At 32.9% G+C, this 21113-nt stretch overlaps 1 protein-coding gene across 2 annotated transcripts in view; it reads right to left on the bottom strand.

Annotated features, from left to right (window-relative positions):
• Nucleotides 1–3139: 3139 nt before the first annotated feature.
• Nucleotides 3140–21113, bottom strand: part of RPL6_2 (60S ribosomal protein L6) — a gene marked incomplete at its 3' end in the record, with an annotated part of 45250 nt that continues 27276 nt past the window's right edge. The window contains exons 2-4 of one of the 2 annotated variants that reach the window (XM_012936808.2): nt 9861–12711; nt 7250–7609; nt 3887–4180 (exon numbers count right to left, since the gene is read on the bottom strand). In XM_012936808.2, the coding sequence (XP_012792262.1) occupies nt 3887–4180; nt 7250–7609; nt 9861–12711 (3505 nt within the window). Of the gene's footprint in view, nt 7610–9860; nt 12712–21113 lie in introns of both variants that reach the window. The other variant, XM_051217850.1, reaches the window with a different exon arrangement.

Here is a 21113-nt window from a genome sequence, read left to right on the forward strand (position 1 = left end):
ATAAATTGTTTTATTTAGTCAAATATCAACAAAAACTTGGGTTACAATTTTCAATACTAAATAATAAAGGTCCTGGGTTCGAGTCCCTCGTGCGGAATCGTAAGTACATTGCTGGAGAGTCCCATACTAGGACAAAAGAGCTGTTCTGTAATTCCAGGTTTTCACTGGTGGTTTAGCTTACACCAACTCGTGATTTCAACTGTAAATAATGATAACTGATAAATGTAACGTTGCTTATTAGACTTTTTCTACATGAATGATAACTAAACATTCTTATTTCTTTTTTAATATCGAATGTTGTAAAAGTATGACAATGAATGATTATGCTTGAATAAGTTTGTTGAAAAAATGATCTGGTTTATCGTCAATCACCCTCATGGATACACAGACTTGGGATGAACACTTTCCGACTTATAATACACTAATTTAGTCAATAAAATGGAGGGCAAATTCATCTATTCATGTATGTTATATCCCGATGAGAATAATGAATAACGACTGTTGGAATCTATTTCTGGACTAATACTATACATATATTTTTTGTGATATAATTGTCAATTAACTAAACTATGTATATACATGTCCCTCTTATTATAAGCTTTATTTTGACCCATAGACTATGATTATACGATTTACCATTCTTGAATTATGCCCAGTCTATCAAATACGATCTCCCACATTCACATCCACTTTTGGCTAATTCATGGTACGATGTGATCTATTTGGTTTGTATATAAACATAGTATGTTTGAAATACATGATTCAGAGGCTGAGATTGATGTTCTGGACTCGAACAGGCAGGTCTAAGCAGGAAGAAGGAGCGATACAGACTGTAGACTGCTCGTACGAGTTTTATGCGTCATTAGTCCGGTCGATAAATCAATGTTATCTAATTGGCGGTATCATTACGTTATAATCTGTTTATATGATTAAGTAATAGATGAGAGTTACGATAAGACTGGTTAGTCATAACAGTATACTTAAGTTTACTTAGAGTTAACCGATTAAATTAATTTGGATTTCAAAGGATATTATCCTATTCATCTTTATCTTGACCAAGCGTTGATAATGATTATCAGTGGAATACTGAGTTACAAAATGACATAAGTCCATGAAATCATTGACAATTGAGTTGAGTTATGTTGAGAAGATTACCAAGTTGAGAGTAGAAGCATGTACTGGTTTGTTTGGTAATAAATTGGTAGAAGATTGGTATATCTTGTCGACTGAACGCTACTTGTTATATCTGGTCGTCACCGATTATTATGTTGGAATCGCTTATCACTTATACTTGAAACGAGGGACCTCTGCAATTCCTACAACTCAAAAGTAAGAATGCAAAGACTGCTATAAGTGAATATTTATTAACCTCTTAAAACACGACCGCTAAGACGACCCTAGTCGAAAATACACGCATTTATATATTATTGAGAATAATATTGAGAAGATTACGAAGTTGAGAGTGAAAGCAAATACTGGTTTGTTTAATTGGTAGAAGATATTGGTAAAAGAATTGGTAGAAGATATTCGACAGAAATGTCCCAGAACGAACATCAACTTTGGGATGCAAGTATATCCAGCTGACGAGTCCCAAATAGGACGAAACACGCATCCTGGATTCCACTGCTAGCTACTACCCAACTTGGATATGAGAGAAAAGGAGTGAAATGTGGAAAGGATCCCTTACTTCAAGATTTTACTCAGGGATTTTGAAATCAGCTTATTCGAAACTTCAGCAAACGTATCTTCTTTAAATTTGATATTCATAAAAAGTTTTCTTTTGAATTGTCAGTGCTTTTTCAGTATGCTGTCTAGGTGTTAATTTTCTATTGATGAATCTAGTTGGGTAACTATTTCTTATGAGTATCTGTCGAAAATAAAGTAGCTCGTCATCTAATGTGCTATTAGGACGCATGCGCTTAATCCTTTAGGATAAAGAATGAATTAAGTATCTCTTTCTGCTCAATGGAATCCAGCTATGGAAATTCGTATACTATCCATTCCAAGTCGGTTTTCTTTATACAGATCTCTGTAAAGAACCATCTTTTTTTATTGTTCTATAGATTTATATCTGCCATACACCTATAAATAAGAATGTACAGCTTAAGTAAGTGATTACATCGAAAAGAAATTTTTTTCGCTGAATTCTCTTTGCCTTTATTCAATAACACAATATCTTGTTTTAAATATTCTGTTTTGAATTGATTTTCACGTTTGTATCGGATCCTCCTAGTCCATCGATGATGCTTCACAGGTGCGTGAAAGATCCCACATCTCCCAGAGCTTCTTCATCAAGTATGATTAGGTTGGTGTTCTTCGTATTGTATTTAGGGATCTTGTTTTTCCCCTTATATATATATGCTTAAAATACAATAACGATGTTTAACTGGCGAGTATAGGTATTGTGTTCTTTATCTCTATTCAAGGCAAACCTTCAGGCATGAAGTATCAGTCTTCCTTCCCCTTGCTGAGTACTGGTCGGTTGTACGACATAATTAAAATATGACTATAATACTCCGAATCAATTTACACAATCAATCCTACTTCAAGAGACTTGTCAGTCAATTATTCATTTTAAAAATTAGATTATTCAAATGTCTAAGCAAAGTTGACTTCATCCCTGAATGAATGTTTGATAACTTATAAAATGTTGATTATATTTTATATCTATGGATGAAATGATTTGTTAACTTTAACCTGAGACATGAACAGCATCTAAACACCCTGTTGGAATTCTATAATGCTTATATTATTGGAGATTCTTTGATAAACACAACTTTGAATGTCAATTATGTTAGTATAACCTATTCCTCTGAACTCTCTCGGTTTTCTCATGTTTCAATGTGATCGAAGTAAGTTTTCTCTTTGACTTACTACATAAAGAGGCTATATGCTTTTGAGATTACTCGACATTCACTCTTATAATTTGTCGTTTCCTGCATATTACCTATTATTCATTACTGTTCTCTATTATTCTTTCCCGTACTTTTGAGAAAAGACTTTGTTGTATTGTGGATAGTGCTGAAGGTAGTTAGAAGAGTGCGTGGCGAATCTTTTGAGGTCATTAATAATATGGTTGTGGATAGATATCTAAAATCTTGCAAACTCCTGAAAGGTATTATCTTATCAGATACTAACCATCCACTTCATTCATATCTTTCTCCTTGTATATCTCCTGGTAAAACGAAACCTTAATACTTTAGAATCCATGCACGCAAGCTCCAATCAAATAATCGCTCAACTTGACTAGGAAAGTTTCTGAAACGTGATAATTTGAACATTGAAATTAAGTTACTCATTTCGTATTAAGTAGTATTATTATGTTGCATGAATTTTACAGACCAAGAACATTCCACTTCATGAAAAGTACTAAATTTCAATCCAGAAATGAGATTTATTTTGGTTTAGAAACAAAAAAACGTGAAGTGAATACATTTGAAAAATAGACACAGATAAAGGAAGACAAAAAAGAAACAAAAAGACACAAGTTTACGACAAGAAAATAACATCAAAAGGTAACAAGACAAAAACAACCTAAGAATATGATTTTTCTAAACATTGAACAGTTAATCATTATTTATTATTTGTTCTGAATTTTATTCAGAGAAAAGAAAAGACTCAAGAAAAAGTACATTCAAAAGAGTGGCAATTAAAAGAGATGAATTACATTTAAGTTGCATGTTGAAATGCTTCATTTATAATGAGTGTTGTATCTGTAGTTCTTAGTAGCAGTAGTGGTAGTAGTAGTAGTAGTATAGTAAAGAGGAGTTAGTATGTTTTAGGAAGGTCAATTTGTGTAGTTTATTCGTTTCTATGTGTATTATTGTTTATCTGAATGTTGTATATATATATATGTATATGATTGAATGAATGTGTTAACATTTTACTAGAACAACATTTCATGTGGTTTATCATGTTTTCCAATTGAGAATAATGATTTCAAATAGCCAATTAGTAACTTGGAATCTGTATGAGATTTGATCGCCTTTCTCACTTCATTATCTATATAGATTTGATCAGTTTTCCTTTCATCATTTGGTTTATAAGCTGATCTTTCAGTATTAATACCATGTTCAAGAATCTCATCAAAATGATTATGATTATGTTTTGTTTTGAAACTTTTACATTTGGTAGTTCTAGTGAAATATTTTTTAGTGTGAATTCTTTCAGGAAGTGATAACTGTGATGATGAAAGAGAAATATGGAAGGAAAAATAAACACTATAACCATTAAAACTAGGGGGATACTCTTGGAATATTTAATTATCAAATAATTACAATCTAAAGTCAAACCAAATTCTATGTGATTGAAATCATGAACTGATCTTAATTAGCCCCCCCCCCTCAACTGCTTTAGTACGGTCAAAGGTGGAGAGATTCCACTCCTCCTATTCAAATCCTTTCACATGGTCACACGTATACAACCACTAAGAGGGAAGTCATACTCATTGTCTTATCGAGAACTCAGTGTTGTCTACAAAATTCAGAGGACAAACAGCAAATGTCCGGCATCTTAACCGGGTTGATGGGTACGGAAGACCAACCCATAGGAGTTAGGAAACCCTGATTCCAAACTAAAGGCGAACATGGGGTGTAGGACCGTGAGGGAACAAATGGCGTGTGAACCAAATGTTGGTCACTGTCTACCATAGGACTGCATCTACTTACCTTGCTCCACTACCTTGTGGATTAGGCCCTTAGGTCAAAGGCTCGTGGAGTGGCCCCCGTAAGTAAGCCACTTGCTTTGATTTTCGGCACCCGGTTAGTAACACAGCCCCCTTACAAATCAATGATAACTACTACTGGCCTCAATGCTATTGTGTGAAGCATATGTATTTGATATACCCATGTACCAATGTTTATGTGTTCAATTAAATAAATCATTAAAAGTTTGAAAGTATTAGACATCTGTTCCCCTGTAGCATGGAACACAATAACAGTGAGCATCCACGACCTAAACTTCGGGGGTCGAATGCAAGACATTTAGTCTCATGAATGAGTACTTTATCTATAGACCACTGAGCCAGGATCGAATAGTGTACATGTATAACTCCAGTCCATTCACAATATTGTGCCATTATCTTCAATAGCTTCAGTTAAATAACTATCTCATAATCAACATAGTTGAACTCCGCTGGTCATATCTTATTAATAAAACTCGAAATCTCTTCTGGAAGCTATTCATTAGTGAGGATATGGTAATTATCATTATGGGGTTGTGTAGATCATTGAATACCACCGAGACCCATATGATCCTATAGTAAAACAATTACATCTTAATTCTAAATAATTATTTGTTCATCATTTCGGTAGTACAGTCAAAATCAGGTAACATCAAGATTAGAATGAGTCAAAGTAATAGTTGGGTGTATGCTACTTATGCTGACAGATATAAGTAGTATATAGAACCAATCAGAAGTGGAATGTCTAATAGCATAATGTTGAAATGAAGAGAATAGGGAAAGAAAACGGAGAGCAATCAAAATAACAACAGAATCAGAAAAATGATAGAGTATGTAAACGACAACACAAACAAGCTGTGCAAATGATGTATTTAATGTATGATTTTCATATTCTATTAAGTCACTGAGATTTTGCACTAAACAATAAATTGATTTAGATTAAAGACCCCTTCACAACCAGATCATAACCAGATCACAACCAGATCACAACCAGACACTTATAACTTAAAGCTTAGAAAGTCAAAATCTAAATTTATTTTAACATGAGAACTTGTGATAGTGTTGTTGTAGTTTGGGAACCAATAGAAATGTATACCTAAGATCTTTCTCTCTCACTAGGACTTAACTGACAGCCTACTCTGTTATACTTCAATAGTTCGATTGATCCCTAGTCGTTTTCTTATTTAATTAATCTCGTTGTTTTTAAAGATATATTTCAGTGATAGATTGCAGTGCACATCTCTATTGTTTATAATTAAGAGTTCAGTAAATTAAGTAAATAAGATGGGGCAAAATCGACTGACTCGTGCCATATATAAATGATCGACGACACTATTGATCAAGACAATCATTTGTAATTGACTAATGTGAATGATTTTACTAGAGTATCAAGCTATGGTATTCAGGTTTCCAAAAGACTTAAAACTCAATACTACTAAAAATTACCGTCTTATGGAATGACATAGAACCATGCACAGTAGTTATGTGCCTGTCCATGTATGCCTAAAAATCAACATGTCATAGTGGAAGAGAAATATTTATGTTTGCCTTTCTACCCAACACCTGATACTCGATAATTATCTTTTTTAAGTTATTGTTAATTTACTACAGACCTATTGCTCAGTCCTCTTCCAATTACGGCATAGTTACACCCATATTTACTTTCTAAATTGTGTTAATTTGTGGTCAGAACTGTACTTTATATCATCATATAAGTGATTCATAAATTAAAACCCCTTGATTAGAAGTTGTCTGGTTCTTGGGTTGCGTTCCATTTTGGCTATCAGGTGAAAGAGGACGGGAAACTACATTTTAAACCAATAATCATTAATTCACTTTTGCATTGTATGTTTAAGACTGCAATTAATCAGTCTCTTATTAGCATATGTGTATCTTGAGACGATTGTCTCGATATTACCCCAACTCACAAGCATTGTAAGCAAAGATGGATGGTGGCTAGCAGTGAGATCCAGGATACGTGTTTCATCTTATTTGGGACTTGTCTGATGGATGTACCTGCATCTCAGAGTTGATGTTCACTCCGGGACTCAAACACAGTACCGTTTACTTCTAACGCCATCGCGTTATCCACTTAGCTACTGAGTCCTTATAACCACCAGCATGTGCAACGGGGTGATGTTTTTGATTCTCAGAATGAATATCAATTCTGAGATGTAGGTACATTCAGCTGACAAGTCTCAAATAAGACGAAACGTGCGTCCTAGATTCCACTTGCTTACAATAATCATTAAGTTTTATTATCGGCTTTTATCTCACTATCATCGTTATAATCGTTTAACCGAAAATCATTGATCAACAGAACTGCTCCCTCTCTCTCTCTCACTTCCTCCCTCCTGTCTTACAATCCAGTCACATTAACACCTCCAAAAAGAAAAAAAACAAAAAAATCCGTTTACTTCTACCGTCGCAGAACTGCAGTAATTCTTGAGTTAATATACATCGTCATACCTTAATCAATAGAAGGAAGGGCTGGATGAAGTTAAACATTCATTATTCAGTAAACATTAAACGTTTTTCAAATTAATTAAAATACCAACAACAACTTACACTACTTAAATCAATTTTTGTTTTAGTAGCAATCACATAATCTGGATGAACACGACGTAATGGACAACCATTATAACAATATGGTCCAGTGACAAGTAAAAGACCTGTTGATTTTTGTCTACCTAAACTAACTACACGTTTACCACGATGTCGTCCAGCTAATAATATAACAATTACACCATTTTCTCTTAAACTTGGTCGTAGACGCCATTTTTTCAATATTTTCTTAGATTCCTGTTTAATTGATGTCTTTCTTTTATCTGTAGATGATGATGATGATGTTTCTTTTGGTTTATTAGTTGAATCAGTTTTTCTTCGTTTAGCAGCTAAACGAGCAGAACGAATATATTTTGGATCAACCTAGGATACAAAAAGAAAATAGAAGATGATAATGTTATGATGTGGTGTGTGGAAAAAACAAATGTAAAAATGTATAGGAAGAAGTCAGAAAGATACATGAAGAACTTCTTACTGATTCAAATCATTGTACTTCTGCTTTTTTTAATTTTTATGAACCTTACTGTGAAGATTGCTGGTAGGCGGCCCATGCTCCTCTACGACGAGTAACAGGTGTAAGTAAGTAAGTAAGTAAATACTGTGAAGATAATAGAAATCAGGAAATCTTAAATGATCATTTCATGTTGTACGCTTTAAGTCTATGAACTATATATATAAATAGACCATTGAAACCCTAAGCAATCAAATTATTAACAATTGATTTGTGTCTAGCATATTCAGTACTGAAATAACAGACAGTTGCACTTCAGTAGGATACCTTTGACATATCTTCAATCTTGATGTTAAAAGATTCTTGCTCTATAGTTCAAACACACATCCTTGAATTTTAATTGCTTATTAGGCAGTTGATTGTAGATTATAACTATAGACACTAATTCTGATTCGATGACTTCCTACTGTGTACTTCAAAATGATCGACCGATTATTACTGTAATTAATTGATCAATAAATCACGAAAAGAAATCGATTTATTTTATCGATTAATATAGAAGATACGAACACATATAACCAGAGGTATGGTTGAAAAACCTGAAAATATTTTGGACTGGTGATGATAATGAACCAATTAAAACCTCTTAGTTGACCATATTTTAATAATTAAACATTTTACAAACTAAAAGAAAACAGATGAACAAAATAAATTCGAATGAAGGTGAAAACATGGTAAACAAATAATGAAAGCAATTACTATTATCATCTTTTTGATTGAGATCATAAATCGATCAATGTTAGACCACTATTGAAAACATGGAAGCACTGGGCGACTGTTTTGTCCTAGTATGGGGATCCTCAGTAACACGAATCCCCCGTGCGCATCCACAATCAAGCACGCAGGATTCGTTCTGTTAATCCACGAGGCAATGAAGCAACGTAAGTAGATGCAGTCCCATGATAGACAGTGACCAACATTTGGTTCACACGCCATTTGTTCCCTCAGGATCCTAGAGCCCATTTTCACCTTTATTTTGGAATCACGGTGTCCTAACTCCCATGGGTTGGTCCTCTGTACCCATCAACCCGGTTAAGATGCAGGACATTCGCTGTTTGCCCTCTGAATTTTGTAGACAACACTGAGTTCTCGATAAGACAATGAGTATGACTTCCCTCTTAGTGGTTGTATATGTGTAGCCATGTGAAAGGATTTGAATAGGAGGAGTGGAATCTCTCCACCCTTGACCATACCAAGGTATTTGGATGTCCTTTCTTCAAAGAATAAACTGGATGACATTTTTCTAATTCATGTGTTTTTTCAACAACTCTGACTGTCATCATTTTAGTTTGTTAATTCCGTTATGTCCTCCAAAGTGATTGTATGTTATGACATAAACAAGGTGTTCCTTTTTTTAATTTTTAACTTATTTTCTAAATATAAAATTATCCCAACAGTCCAGTCTTCTCTAACTCATGTTAGTAAGTAGATTATTAGAGTTGAAATGTTGTTGTACGAGAGATGTTCAGTCTATTCGAGTTCTCATTCATTTGTGTTCATATTAGAAGAATCTTTAAACGTTCGTAAACAGAATTTATCGTAAGCTAACGGGAAACACCAACAAGTTAATCGTGTTTGTTAGATATAGTAATTCTATAATGTAACATTGTAATTCAAAATTAGCGAGTACTGTATACCTGTACCGAACCCAATCTTAAGATACAGTAATTTTCAACAAAAACCATTTTATATAGCATGAGTTTCATTGAAGTTGAATATATACCTACAAAGCATGAAACCAGAGAGAATGACTTCACATAATAATCTCGTTTGTGTTTACACACTGTTAGCGGGACATCAATTAGATTAAATCATGCTCTATGAACTCTTGCGTCGGCGCACGCTGATTGGCTAATTCTTATCCAATCAGCGTTAGGCAATACTCATGTGAAAACTATAAATATTACTAACGTTTTTCCTATTGTGCTTCTTACTTCCATCTCATCTTGTTATTTGGAATATAATCTCTTTCCCTGTTCAACTGTGTTCTGATTTGGGGGAACCTGTCGAGTGAATTGGTGTCCGAGAATACTAAGCAATAGGAATAGCTGGGTTGTGCTCAAAGGAGAGAACTATAACACACACATACACACATTAACTTACTTGCGTTATGAAAGACTTAGGAAAACGTCGTTTCCTAGTATTTTCTTGTGTTTCTTCTTCAGTAACTGTTTTTGATGATTGTCCCATTGTTATTTCATTAATTACAGATTTATTATTCAATTTGTCATCTAGTTGATTAGGGACGATTGTTTCACTACTCTTTAATTTGTTATTTTTTGTTAAATGAAGTTTTTTATTCTTTGCTTTCAAGTTAGATGTATTTCTATGACTTAGAGAATTTTGTAATTCATCATGAGAAACTTTACAAATTGTTTTACAAAATGGAATTGATATTGATGTGAAATTATTTTTAGTGTTTCTACCACTACTACTACTATTACTATATTCAGTACTATTTACTTCATTAACCGGTATCAAAGAATTCGGTAATATGGTAGACGTAGACTTTGAAAAGTAATTATCATCTGAAACATTAGACTGTATTTTAACTTTCTTAGTTTTTTTATTACTTGATGATTTTTTACTGAATCCATCTGAAGGTTGACTAACCAAATCATTTGAACTCAGTGATATTATTAGTTGTTGTGTTTGTTCTGTTATTTTTATATCAGTGGATAGAGGGGAATCTACAGTTCGATTTATATCAATTGTTGTTGCTATACTCTGAGGAATAGAAGTATTAGTAGTATTTTTATGACTCTCAACAACTTTTATATTCTTTTCAATTAGCTGTTTTGTTTTCTTTTGTTTCTTTTTTGATTGTTTTAATGAGTTTTTGTTAGTATCTTGATGTTCAATGTTTAATTCTGTATCACATAACGTCAACTCTGTACTCATTTCACTTATATCTCCTTTTCTTAGAGATGATTGTTCTACTAATGTGTCATTATCATTATTATTGAATTGTACTTTTTCAATGTATTCTGAAGTTTCATCATGATCATCTACTGGAATTGTACTACTTATATGAGTTATTTCAGTATGAACAGTATTATCATTTGATATGTTCATTTGTGATTCATTTAAAACTTGTTCAGATGAATTGTTAGTTTCTAGAATAATTGTATGTTGTTTATTAGATGTTTGTTCTATACAACATTCTGACTGAGAATTTGTACTGTTTAATTCAAGGAATGTTGGATCGGAAAATGACATCACAGATGGATTAATATATTCTTTATTTATAGATTCCGATGTCATCTCCATATCAAACATGTTTACCTCTTGTAAATGATCATTTTTTGAGTCTGTCGTATTCTTCTTCTCCTTCTTCTTCTTCTTCATCATCTTCTTCTCCCCAGGTAATACTTCATTAACAATTATACATGAGTCTTGTTCAATATCGGAATTTTTCTTTTCATGTTTTTTTCTAGATTTTTTTGATCCTTTCTCAAAATTTTTCTCATCACTAATTAATTCTGGTGGTGATAATAGTTCAACATTATTATTATCATTAGTGTCAGCTTCTTCATTAATTCCTTGAGGTGTTTTTGATATAGATTGAATCTCCTGTGGAATAATTAACAATTCTGATGTTGGTAAACTTTCAGTAATAAATTGACTTGATTGTTGATTGATCAAGCCTATTGATTCAAAATGTACAGGATCATTTATTAATATTTCCTGATCTATAGTTTGTCCTAATGGGTTATATATAGTTTCTTTCTTTTTACTTGATTTTTTATTCGATTTTTCTATAGTTTGTTTAGAAATTTCATCATTATGTATAATTTCATGATCCAATTCTGAATCAGTTTCTTGATTAGTTTCATTGGATAAACAACATTCAGTGAATTGATTTGATTCATTCAATAGATGAGTAGATGTAGACATTGGTTTTTCATATTGTAAAACATGTAAACTAATAGGATCTTCTTTATGGATCGATATCTCTATGGAAGATAATGTTATATCACTGGGTTCATTGTGTTCACTATCTGCTGATTCAGATATAAATGAAGAATTTAAAGGTTGAATATTTGTTTCATATTGTTCTTTTAGATCTTTTTCTTTATTTATTGATTTTTGGGTTTTCTTTAAATGTTTCATAGAGTTTTCAATATATTCCTTATTGTATTGTGGATCTATTTCAAGTACATTGTTTATAGATGATTGATTATCATTGATATTGAATTGTAATGAAGAGATTTCATTTTGAATACTACTTGTAGTAGTAGTAGTAGTATATGTTACATCAGTAATATTTATCCCAGAATTATTTATATCTTGTGTAATGATACTACTTATGAATTCATTATGTTCACTATCTAATGTAATATTTTCTATCGGTAATAATAGATTAGTATCCATAATGATATCAGATATATTTTTCTCTAATGATAATAAATTTTTTTGTTTTTTTTTAGATTTTTTAATTGATTTCTTATCTGAACTCATTGATTTTATTGGATCTGTAATTGATAATTGTGTTTGTTCAATTGATGATTTCAATTCATTATTCATTTCAATATCGATTTGTTTTAATGATTCAATAAATTTATTCTCATTTTCATTAGAAACAATTAGATCAGTTATCATTTGTTCAGTATTTTTAAGTAGTATATCATTATTAATAGGTGAAATAATATTTTCCTTCACTGTTATCATATTCTCATCGATATATTCATCATTTACTGTAATAATGTTTTGATTATTTATCATTGTTAAATTGGTACTATCATTATTGATATTTTGATGAATGGGATTATTTAATTGATTTGGAAACTCATTTTGTTGTTGTTGCTGTTCTGTTTCATTGATTTCAACTTTTGATTGTTTTAAAGTACATGTATTTTTTATTGTTTGATCAATCTGTATATGAATAGTTGAATGTTGTTCTGTTGTTATAATTGTTTGTTCAATTTTTTGATCTGGTTCATTTGAATCAGATCTATATTTTAATTGTTAATAAACGAAAAGATAGAGAGAGAGAGGGAAAAAAAGTCATAAGAAATATATATGTGAACACTTTCTTTTTCAATTGACTCATGAATTCAACTGTTAAAATTACTATAATATCCACAAAATCTCTTCTGATATTAATCAACATATACTCACTAGTGATTGGCATCAAGAGGTATATCCTGCAGTTCTAGTGAGAAGCAGTGACCAGTGGAGTTCAGCCAGGTCAATTGTGAGATAGTAACTCACTGATGACAATGGTGGATGTGTTGCTCAATTTCGTGGATTAGTTGAAGTTAGACATTAACACCATTGGATGCTGGTCGGCTCAGTGGTCTAGAGGTTAAGCGTTTGCGCGCGGGACTAATAGGTCCTCGGTTCGAATCTCGCGTGCGGGATCGTGGATGCGCACTGTTAAGGAATTTGACATTAGGCCGAAACAACCATCCAGTGCTTGCAGATTTTCCATGATGGACTAGCCTTAATTGATTCATAAATTCAATTAATAAAAATTACTATAATATCCATAAAACCCTTTTATGAAAAATGATTGGCTTAATTGACTATGAGTTGATTGAATAATTAATTGTTTGCAATGTAAAAAACAGAAAGTTTACAAGCTAGTTTCGTTTTGTAGAAGAAATTATTTTTCAAATTAATGGAACAAGATTGAATAGGATTGTTTTTATTCACCAGATAACTAGTTTTTCAGATAGTTGAAATTTGAGGAGTCCTGTGCTAGGACAAAACGGTCATCCGGTTCTTCCGGGTTTACCATCGTGGTCTGGTTTTAATTGACTCATGAATTCATATATTTAAAAGATGTTAGTTTATCAGTATTAAATATACTGTTTAGATTTAACACTGAAATCATGTACTAGAAACTTTATGGTCACACTTAAATGTAGAAAGGAACAACAACAACTGATTAATTTTTGGGTGATCCAGAAAATTGTTTGCAAAAGACAAGCAAGCATCAGGAAACACTAAGAAGCGTTTCATTCAATCAGCGTTCACTTGAAGTCTTAGCCAAAAATATCAAGGAAGCGAAACGTCACATGCAGAGGCTCTGATTGGTTGGCTGCTACACTGTTGCTATGTTTAGTAGCAAGCCAGAATCTTCTAGCAACCCAAGGACATTTAAAATATTATAAAAACCCTGTATTTTCTGTATTAAAATGGAACCTTGGAGTAAACTACTTCTCGCATACTTTGAGTCCTCTCTCATGTTCAGGTCGCTGTATAGTTCTAGCTTGGGGGTTACAGAATACCTTAAGAGACGAATATATCGTTCAATCCTCAAGACTTATCATTAATGTACAAAAAAACTGAGATAAATTGAATTTTTAAGTGTTAATTTTGATACACAGTGAATAGATTCAATGTTTTATAACGTTAGATAATTGAAAACAATCAGGTGGAAGCACTACTTCACCAAAATTTTGTGCTAGTTAACTTTTGTCTACAAGGTATGTGTAGTAAGCCGGTTGACAAGATTGTGAATCTTAAACAAATGAGGTTGTTTGAAACATTTACTATATATGCCTAACCTCAAATACCACATACCTCGCAATAATAGCTGATGTAAGAGTAGGTTAAAAGGAAGCTATAGATGATTAAACCAAAAACTTGACATCGTTTCAGGAATTCATTATTTCTTCATAAATCATATTATCTATGTCTAATAATTCCAGTTATTATTGGTATTGTTTTAATAATTCGATCTTTCTGTACTAATGTGGTTTTATAACTTGAATTAACTCACTTATATGTTAGGTTCTACGTCGCTTATGACTGACAACTGTGGACCGTTATTCAAACTAATGTTCCCTGAGGGATAAAAGCCATCGTTACCTAGTATTTGAACCGGCAGTTACAACTGTTAACTTCAACTGTTACTATCCATCATCATCTCCTTTTGAAAAATGAGCTACTTTTTCCCAGTAAACAAGGGGCACAATCTATAGCTTGGTTCATAATCGATACAGTTTATTCCAGGTTTATTCATAGATGAGCAATCATGAACATCATTTCCTTGCAACACTTTGACAAATTTTGTTTTCTGGAAGCTAATAAATCAGTTTCCTGTATTCTAGTCATGTATGATGTCTGTAACAAAATATTCAGTAAGTATCTTCATTGAAATGATAGATAAGAGTTGAAGCTCATGTGTATGCTTTTGGTGTTGTTGAGTTAGATCAATTGTCTAGAGGTTAAGCCTTCGCGCGTGAGACCAAATTTCCTGGGTTCAATTCCCATATTTGAGATCGCGGATAAGAGCTCCCGTAGTCTCATAATGTGACGAAATAGACGTCCAGTGTTCTCGGGATTTTAATGGTGGTCTATCTAAGATCAGTTCGTGATTTAAACTGAGAAACATAATTGCCCGTAAGAGGTAAATAAAATATAGCTACTGTTAATTATTTAGCAGTATATCTCGTTTACTAACAATATAGCAATTTAACTGAGTAACATGGAGATCCAGTGTAAATGACCATGTGTCAATGTTACCCTCCGTTCAACAAGTAGATCTTGAACTTAGTATTTGTGATAATCAAAAGTAAGTTTACGAAATTTAAGTAGCTATCCTGGCTCAGTGATCTAGAGGTTAGCCGTTCGAGCACGAGACATTTGTGAGGGAATTGAAACTGCCCGTGAAAATAAAACTTGTCATAGACAATTATCAACATCTATCACTCCTAAGTAATTAGTTTCTATAGACATTTCTGTCCTAAAAGAAGGTCAGTCACGGTGAGAACAGCATGAAGAGCTCCATGTTCTCAAGCATGCAAATATTTCACTAACGAATCCCACCTAGAATGAAACTTATATACAGGATTTCTTTTCTTTTAACTCTTCTAAACATCTTACAATGTGATACACTTCAATGAAACAATATTATCACTGTCTATTAGGTAATCATGACTGATATGTATCACACACACCTTACTACTATTAACCACTTGTAAAATTAACAATATATGTGACAAGTCTTCTAAATGAACACTTAATACAATTTCCTAGTCGCTTCTAATAACCCCATGCTAAGTCTACACGACAAAATAAGCATAAGCGTGAAGTTTAAAAAGAATGCTTTATTTCAACGATGGTTTATGTACAGAAAAACGAGAGTATTTACTATATTACAGATGATCATAGAGTTCTGGAAGTTCCTGAAACCACACGAAATATAATAGTAGGTAGTAGGTAAATATCCGATCACAAATATAACACGTAACACTTCACTTTCTAGATATTTCTAAGAAGTTCCTATTCAACTCTAATCGTATAAAATATCTGTCAACACTTTTCTAAACTGTTTTTGACTTTTACAATACAGAAAATACTTTGAACCTATTCAACAGTATACTTCGACTCTATTACTGTAAGCCAAAATAACAACAATAAAAAAATCTTAATTATTAAATCAGTTTAACAATAGTTTGTCAATGTTATTGTTGATAAAGTAATTAAACCTTAATGTACATATGTCATTAGTAATTCTTATGAATAGTTTAAGACCATACAATAACAAAACAGAAATATTCTATTATAGCATCTGTCAGGGAAGTCCTACTCACTACCTTCTTGTACAACGGGTGTTGTTTACGAAATCGAGAGGACGAAAAGCGAATGCCCGGAGCTCTAACCGGGTTGGTGGACACGGAGAGTTCACCTAGGGGAGTTGGAAAACCCTCATTCCAAACAAATGGTGAACATGTGCTGGCTCCAGTATCCTGAAGAAACAAATGGCGTATGAACCAATTGTTGGTCACCAGCTTCGATAGGACCGCATCTCCTTACGATGCTCCACTGCCTTGTGGATCAGACCTTTAGGTCAAAGGCTCCGGATATTGCCCCCTAAGATAACCACCTGCTTCGGTTTTGGCACCCGGTCAGTATCACAGCCCTCACACAAATCAAATGAGATTTGTGTGGCGCATATGTATCTGGTGCCCCCTTGTAACAATATCTATGTGTTTAAATAAATAAAATAACTAAGTATACGGATGTAGAAATTGCTAAGTTACACTGAACAGATCAATGTTAGACCACTATTGGAAATCGGGAAGCATTAAACTGCCATTTCGTTCTAATATGAAACTCCATAGAAGTGCTCATTCACGAACCTACATACGGGAGCCGAACACAGAATTTTTGGTCCCACAGACAAACGCTTTACCTCTAAACCACTGAGCCAGCACGCCACATGCAGGATCTTGGATGCACAATGCCACAACAAGGAGAAAAGGCCATCCAATGCTTCCAAGTTTTCAATGGTGGTCTAACGTTGGTGGAATCACAAAATCAATGAAATCCAATTATTTGACTAATAATCAAGAATCAGATTAAACCAAATTGACAGTTTATTGATACAAGGTAAAACGTAGTTAAAACCGATTGAATCAGAGTGAAATCGGTTTAGTATGGAAAACTGTGTTTTATATTTCATATAACCAGGTATGTGTACCATCACTCATTGATCAGTTACATCTTATTTTCCTTAATGTATCAATTTAAAGTTTAAATTTTATTATGTAAATATGGTGATTCTAAATGAGTAGGTGTTTTTTATTTGTTCACTATTGATTAAATTCGAGAAGTTCCATTGAGTAGCCTTGACTAGTGTAATTCAATCATGTTGAAGATGAGACAAGTACTATCAATGTATATCTGTGATATTTATACAATATTTCGAATGAACAGATGTTGGAAATACTAGTCAGTGAAAACCAACTCAGTGGTATGAAAGCAAAATAATTGTTGTGATGCTTGACTGTCTATGATTCGATACCGAAATGAGTGATGTATGGATACTGTTGAAGCCTTTCATAATAAGATGAAACAGCTGACGGTAGAACTAAACCATAATAACGACCTGGATCGATTTGAAGAGTGACTCTGTGAGTAATTTGTTAGATATTAAACAATAAGAATGCAGCTATCGTGAGTTGTATATTACAAAACGAATGACCGAATTCACGTAAGGTATAGAGTTTTAAAATGTTAAAACCTTGACATCAAAATCCGGGTACGTTAGTTCGAACAATAAGAACCCAGACTTTGTGAACAACTTATAACTTTGATCTTGCAAAGAAGTACCATTTCTAATAGACTTCCTGGCTAACATGTACGGTACTGTAAAAGAAACCTTGTCTTAGGACAATCATTTCTTCTCTCTATGTTATTTGCTGCTTTTATTTATATAAGATGCTATTTCTCACTGTTCAGAAGTCTTAAATATGGTTCACGATTATATCGTTTCGCAAATTAGTCAAAATATGAAATCTAATCAAAAACACGGTTTTCAAAAGAAGGCTATCCGTAATCAAGTTTTAAAAATCCAACTCTAATTCGATAGTTATCTCAATATTCTGACTGATTGTTTCTATGAGTTTTAAGGATCGTGGATTAAATTTACATAAATAATAGAAAAATCGAGAAACTTATATCATTATCTCCTCTACTTTTAACGTTTCCACCCCTTATAATAGCTATCATCATAGTAATACAGATTAGTTACTCAGTGAAAAACACAATTTCCTTCTATTACTAAAATATTAAAGTTGACTAACTGTTATGTCCCGATAAAAATAATGAAGGGTAACTTTTGGGATCCATCGATGGACAAATACTATACGTATATTCCTATTGTATAATTGTCAAATAACTAAACTATATATATTCGTGCCCCTCTTATCATTAGCTTTATTTTGACCTATGAACTATCATCATACGATTTATCACGCTTGAGTTACACCCAATCTATCAATTACTACCTCCCACATTCACAACCACATTAGGCTAAATCTTGTACAGATGTGGTTTCCTATTTTATGGTATGCTGTGGTCTGTCTGGTTGGTATATAAACCTAGTATATTCGAAATAAATTATTCATATTGCAGAGACTGAGATTGGTGTTCTGTACTTAACTGGTCGGGCTAGGCGGGAAGCAGGACCAATAAGGACTCGAGACTGCTAGTACGTGTTTTATGCATCCTAGATCCAATCGATAATTCACTGCTCTCTAGTTGGTGGCATCATTACGTTATACATTAACAGGGCACACAGGCTACAAGTTATAACAGTAACCCATTACCAACAGGTATAGACACATATACACACATTTTAAATGTTTCGTTTGATATGATTTGGTTACTATTTCGGTATTGTTCAAGTATATTTATTAAAATATTTAACTATTCTAGTATGAACACTACTAAATAAGGTTGCTGATTAAGTAATAAATGAATGTTTACTTTACAATTATCGATCATTTATTTTTTTACGGAGTACTTTGTTGTTTTTTCTAAAATCGACCAAGTACATTACATATAATACACATTTATTTATCTAATGTAATGCAGCCCCCTTTATACATGTATGAGTAAGATGAACAAGATAACAATTGTGGAAAAGATTTGTAGCTCAACTCAATGGTTTGAGCTAAAAGTTGACAATAATCATTTAAGATCAAGATCGATAGGACAAGCTGTAAATCATGTAACGGGAAATACAATCACTTCACTTCTATCTACATCTATTGCTGATGATATTGTTTAGAAGAATAATGAAAGCTCTACGATCAAACTATCTAGTAAAGAGAATAAAACTCCACCTAGATAACCATCGTGAAATTAGCAAAAATTATAGACAATTAGAGAGAGTCAATATCCCAAAACTGGGACTATTCAAACAGAGAAATCATTAATGATAATAAAAAGATGATGGTCACACTACATTGAGATAAGTTGAAAATATAGAACATTGGATTTTGTATCATCGATGTAAATGTATCGTGTTGGCTACTATGTCTGAAGATCGTGTAAGATTGTGGTTGCATACTGTTGTAATGTCTTAAGTGAGAACAAACAACTATAAAGAGTGCTTGATAGTTTCTACTACAGTCCATAACGGAGCGATGTATTCAAAAAATGTCAGGTTTGCAACAATACATTCATCATGAATACGCCGGTCGAACTTACCAAACAGATCTAGATGGTGACGAAATACCTTATTCTAAATTTGAAATGAACCAACTAGATTGTTTTGAAAGGATTGGGTTCGATCTCCAGTTGTGGGGTTGTGGATACACACTACCCACCGAGGAGTACCATATTAAGACGAAATGACCGTCCAGTGCTTCTAGGTTTTCAATAATTGTCTGTGATTAATTAGTTCATAATTTCAATGAAACTCAACAATCTCTACGAACTTATATCGAAAATTGTACAAAATGTTTGTGATAATTCTTAATCCGTTCGTCATTAAATTCAACTTTACTTTGCAATAATAACTAAGTTTAAAAGATTCGAACCAAGAAGTTGGTTGGTTTTTTCAACTTTATGTTGAATTTCTTTATTAAGTTACTAATGATATATAGTATAGGTAAAGTATTAATTCATTTGGGAATGAGTAGCCTTCAAAATTGTTATTATCTAATCGTGTACTATATTTTGTCATATTTATTGTGTGTTAAGATTTTGCGTGAAAATATGTCATTTTATCTTCTGGAATGTACACATAAATCATCTGATCTCGTGAACTTCTACCACTGTCACATTGTATTGTTGTACTTCATCTATCCATCTATCAGGATTCCATCTCTTCATTATAACATATACAATTCACATAAATTTTGTTAAAACAGAAACTTAGATTAGTGAAACGGACACCTAGTTATATCAGTAGATCTCACTTGGGCAGGTTGCTGGATAAGTTACAATTTAGTGTGAACTAATTAACCGATTCTACGTCGATAGGCCTTGAATGATAAGATTATTTCCTTTTACAAAGTCTAACTACAATTGGTAACTCCGCCTGGAGCCCCTCCGGGGGCTACTGCCGGTACCGAGCCTGGATAAAGGAGGAGAGTTGGGCATAAGGTTAGCGACCCCATCCCGTAGAAAACTAACTCGCTAAAAGACGATAACAAGTAACTACAGTTGGTGAACCATTGTAAACCAGTGAGCACTAAGTAGCTGTTTCAATACAGTTTAGAACATCTTAATAATGTGTAATCACGATCTTTGTTTAACAGTAAATCATAAATTTATCTGTCACGAAAAACAGACCCTTGAAGGTATATATACTAAAAATAGTAACTGAATTTTGAGTGGCAAAATAAGATATTTTAAACACACTAGACACTGAAATACAAATCCATGTATACCTGTAGCAATACGTCACATGTACACACGTGAATAAACAAAGAATGGGGGCGGTCGATGGGTGGTGAATGGTATTAGACAATATTTATCATAATTGAATGTTGAGCAATAAAGAAATTAATATTTGTCTAATCCTTAGAGCTAATCTAACACTAATTACCAAATCTTAATGCAGTTACTGACCTAAGAGGATCGATGTTGTATTGTTCATTGTTGATT

Source organism: Schistosoma haematobium, chromosome 7 (assembly GCF_000699445.3).
Source record: "Schistosoma haematobium chromosome 7, whole genome shotgun sequence".
NCBI lineage: Eukaryota > Metazoa > Platyhelminthes > Trematoda > Strigeidida > Schistosomatidae > Schistosoma > Schistosoma haematobium.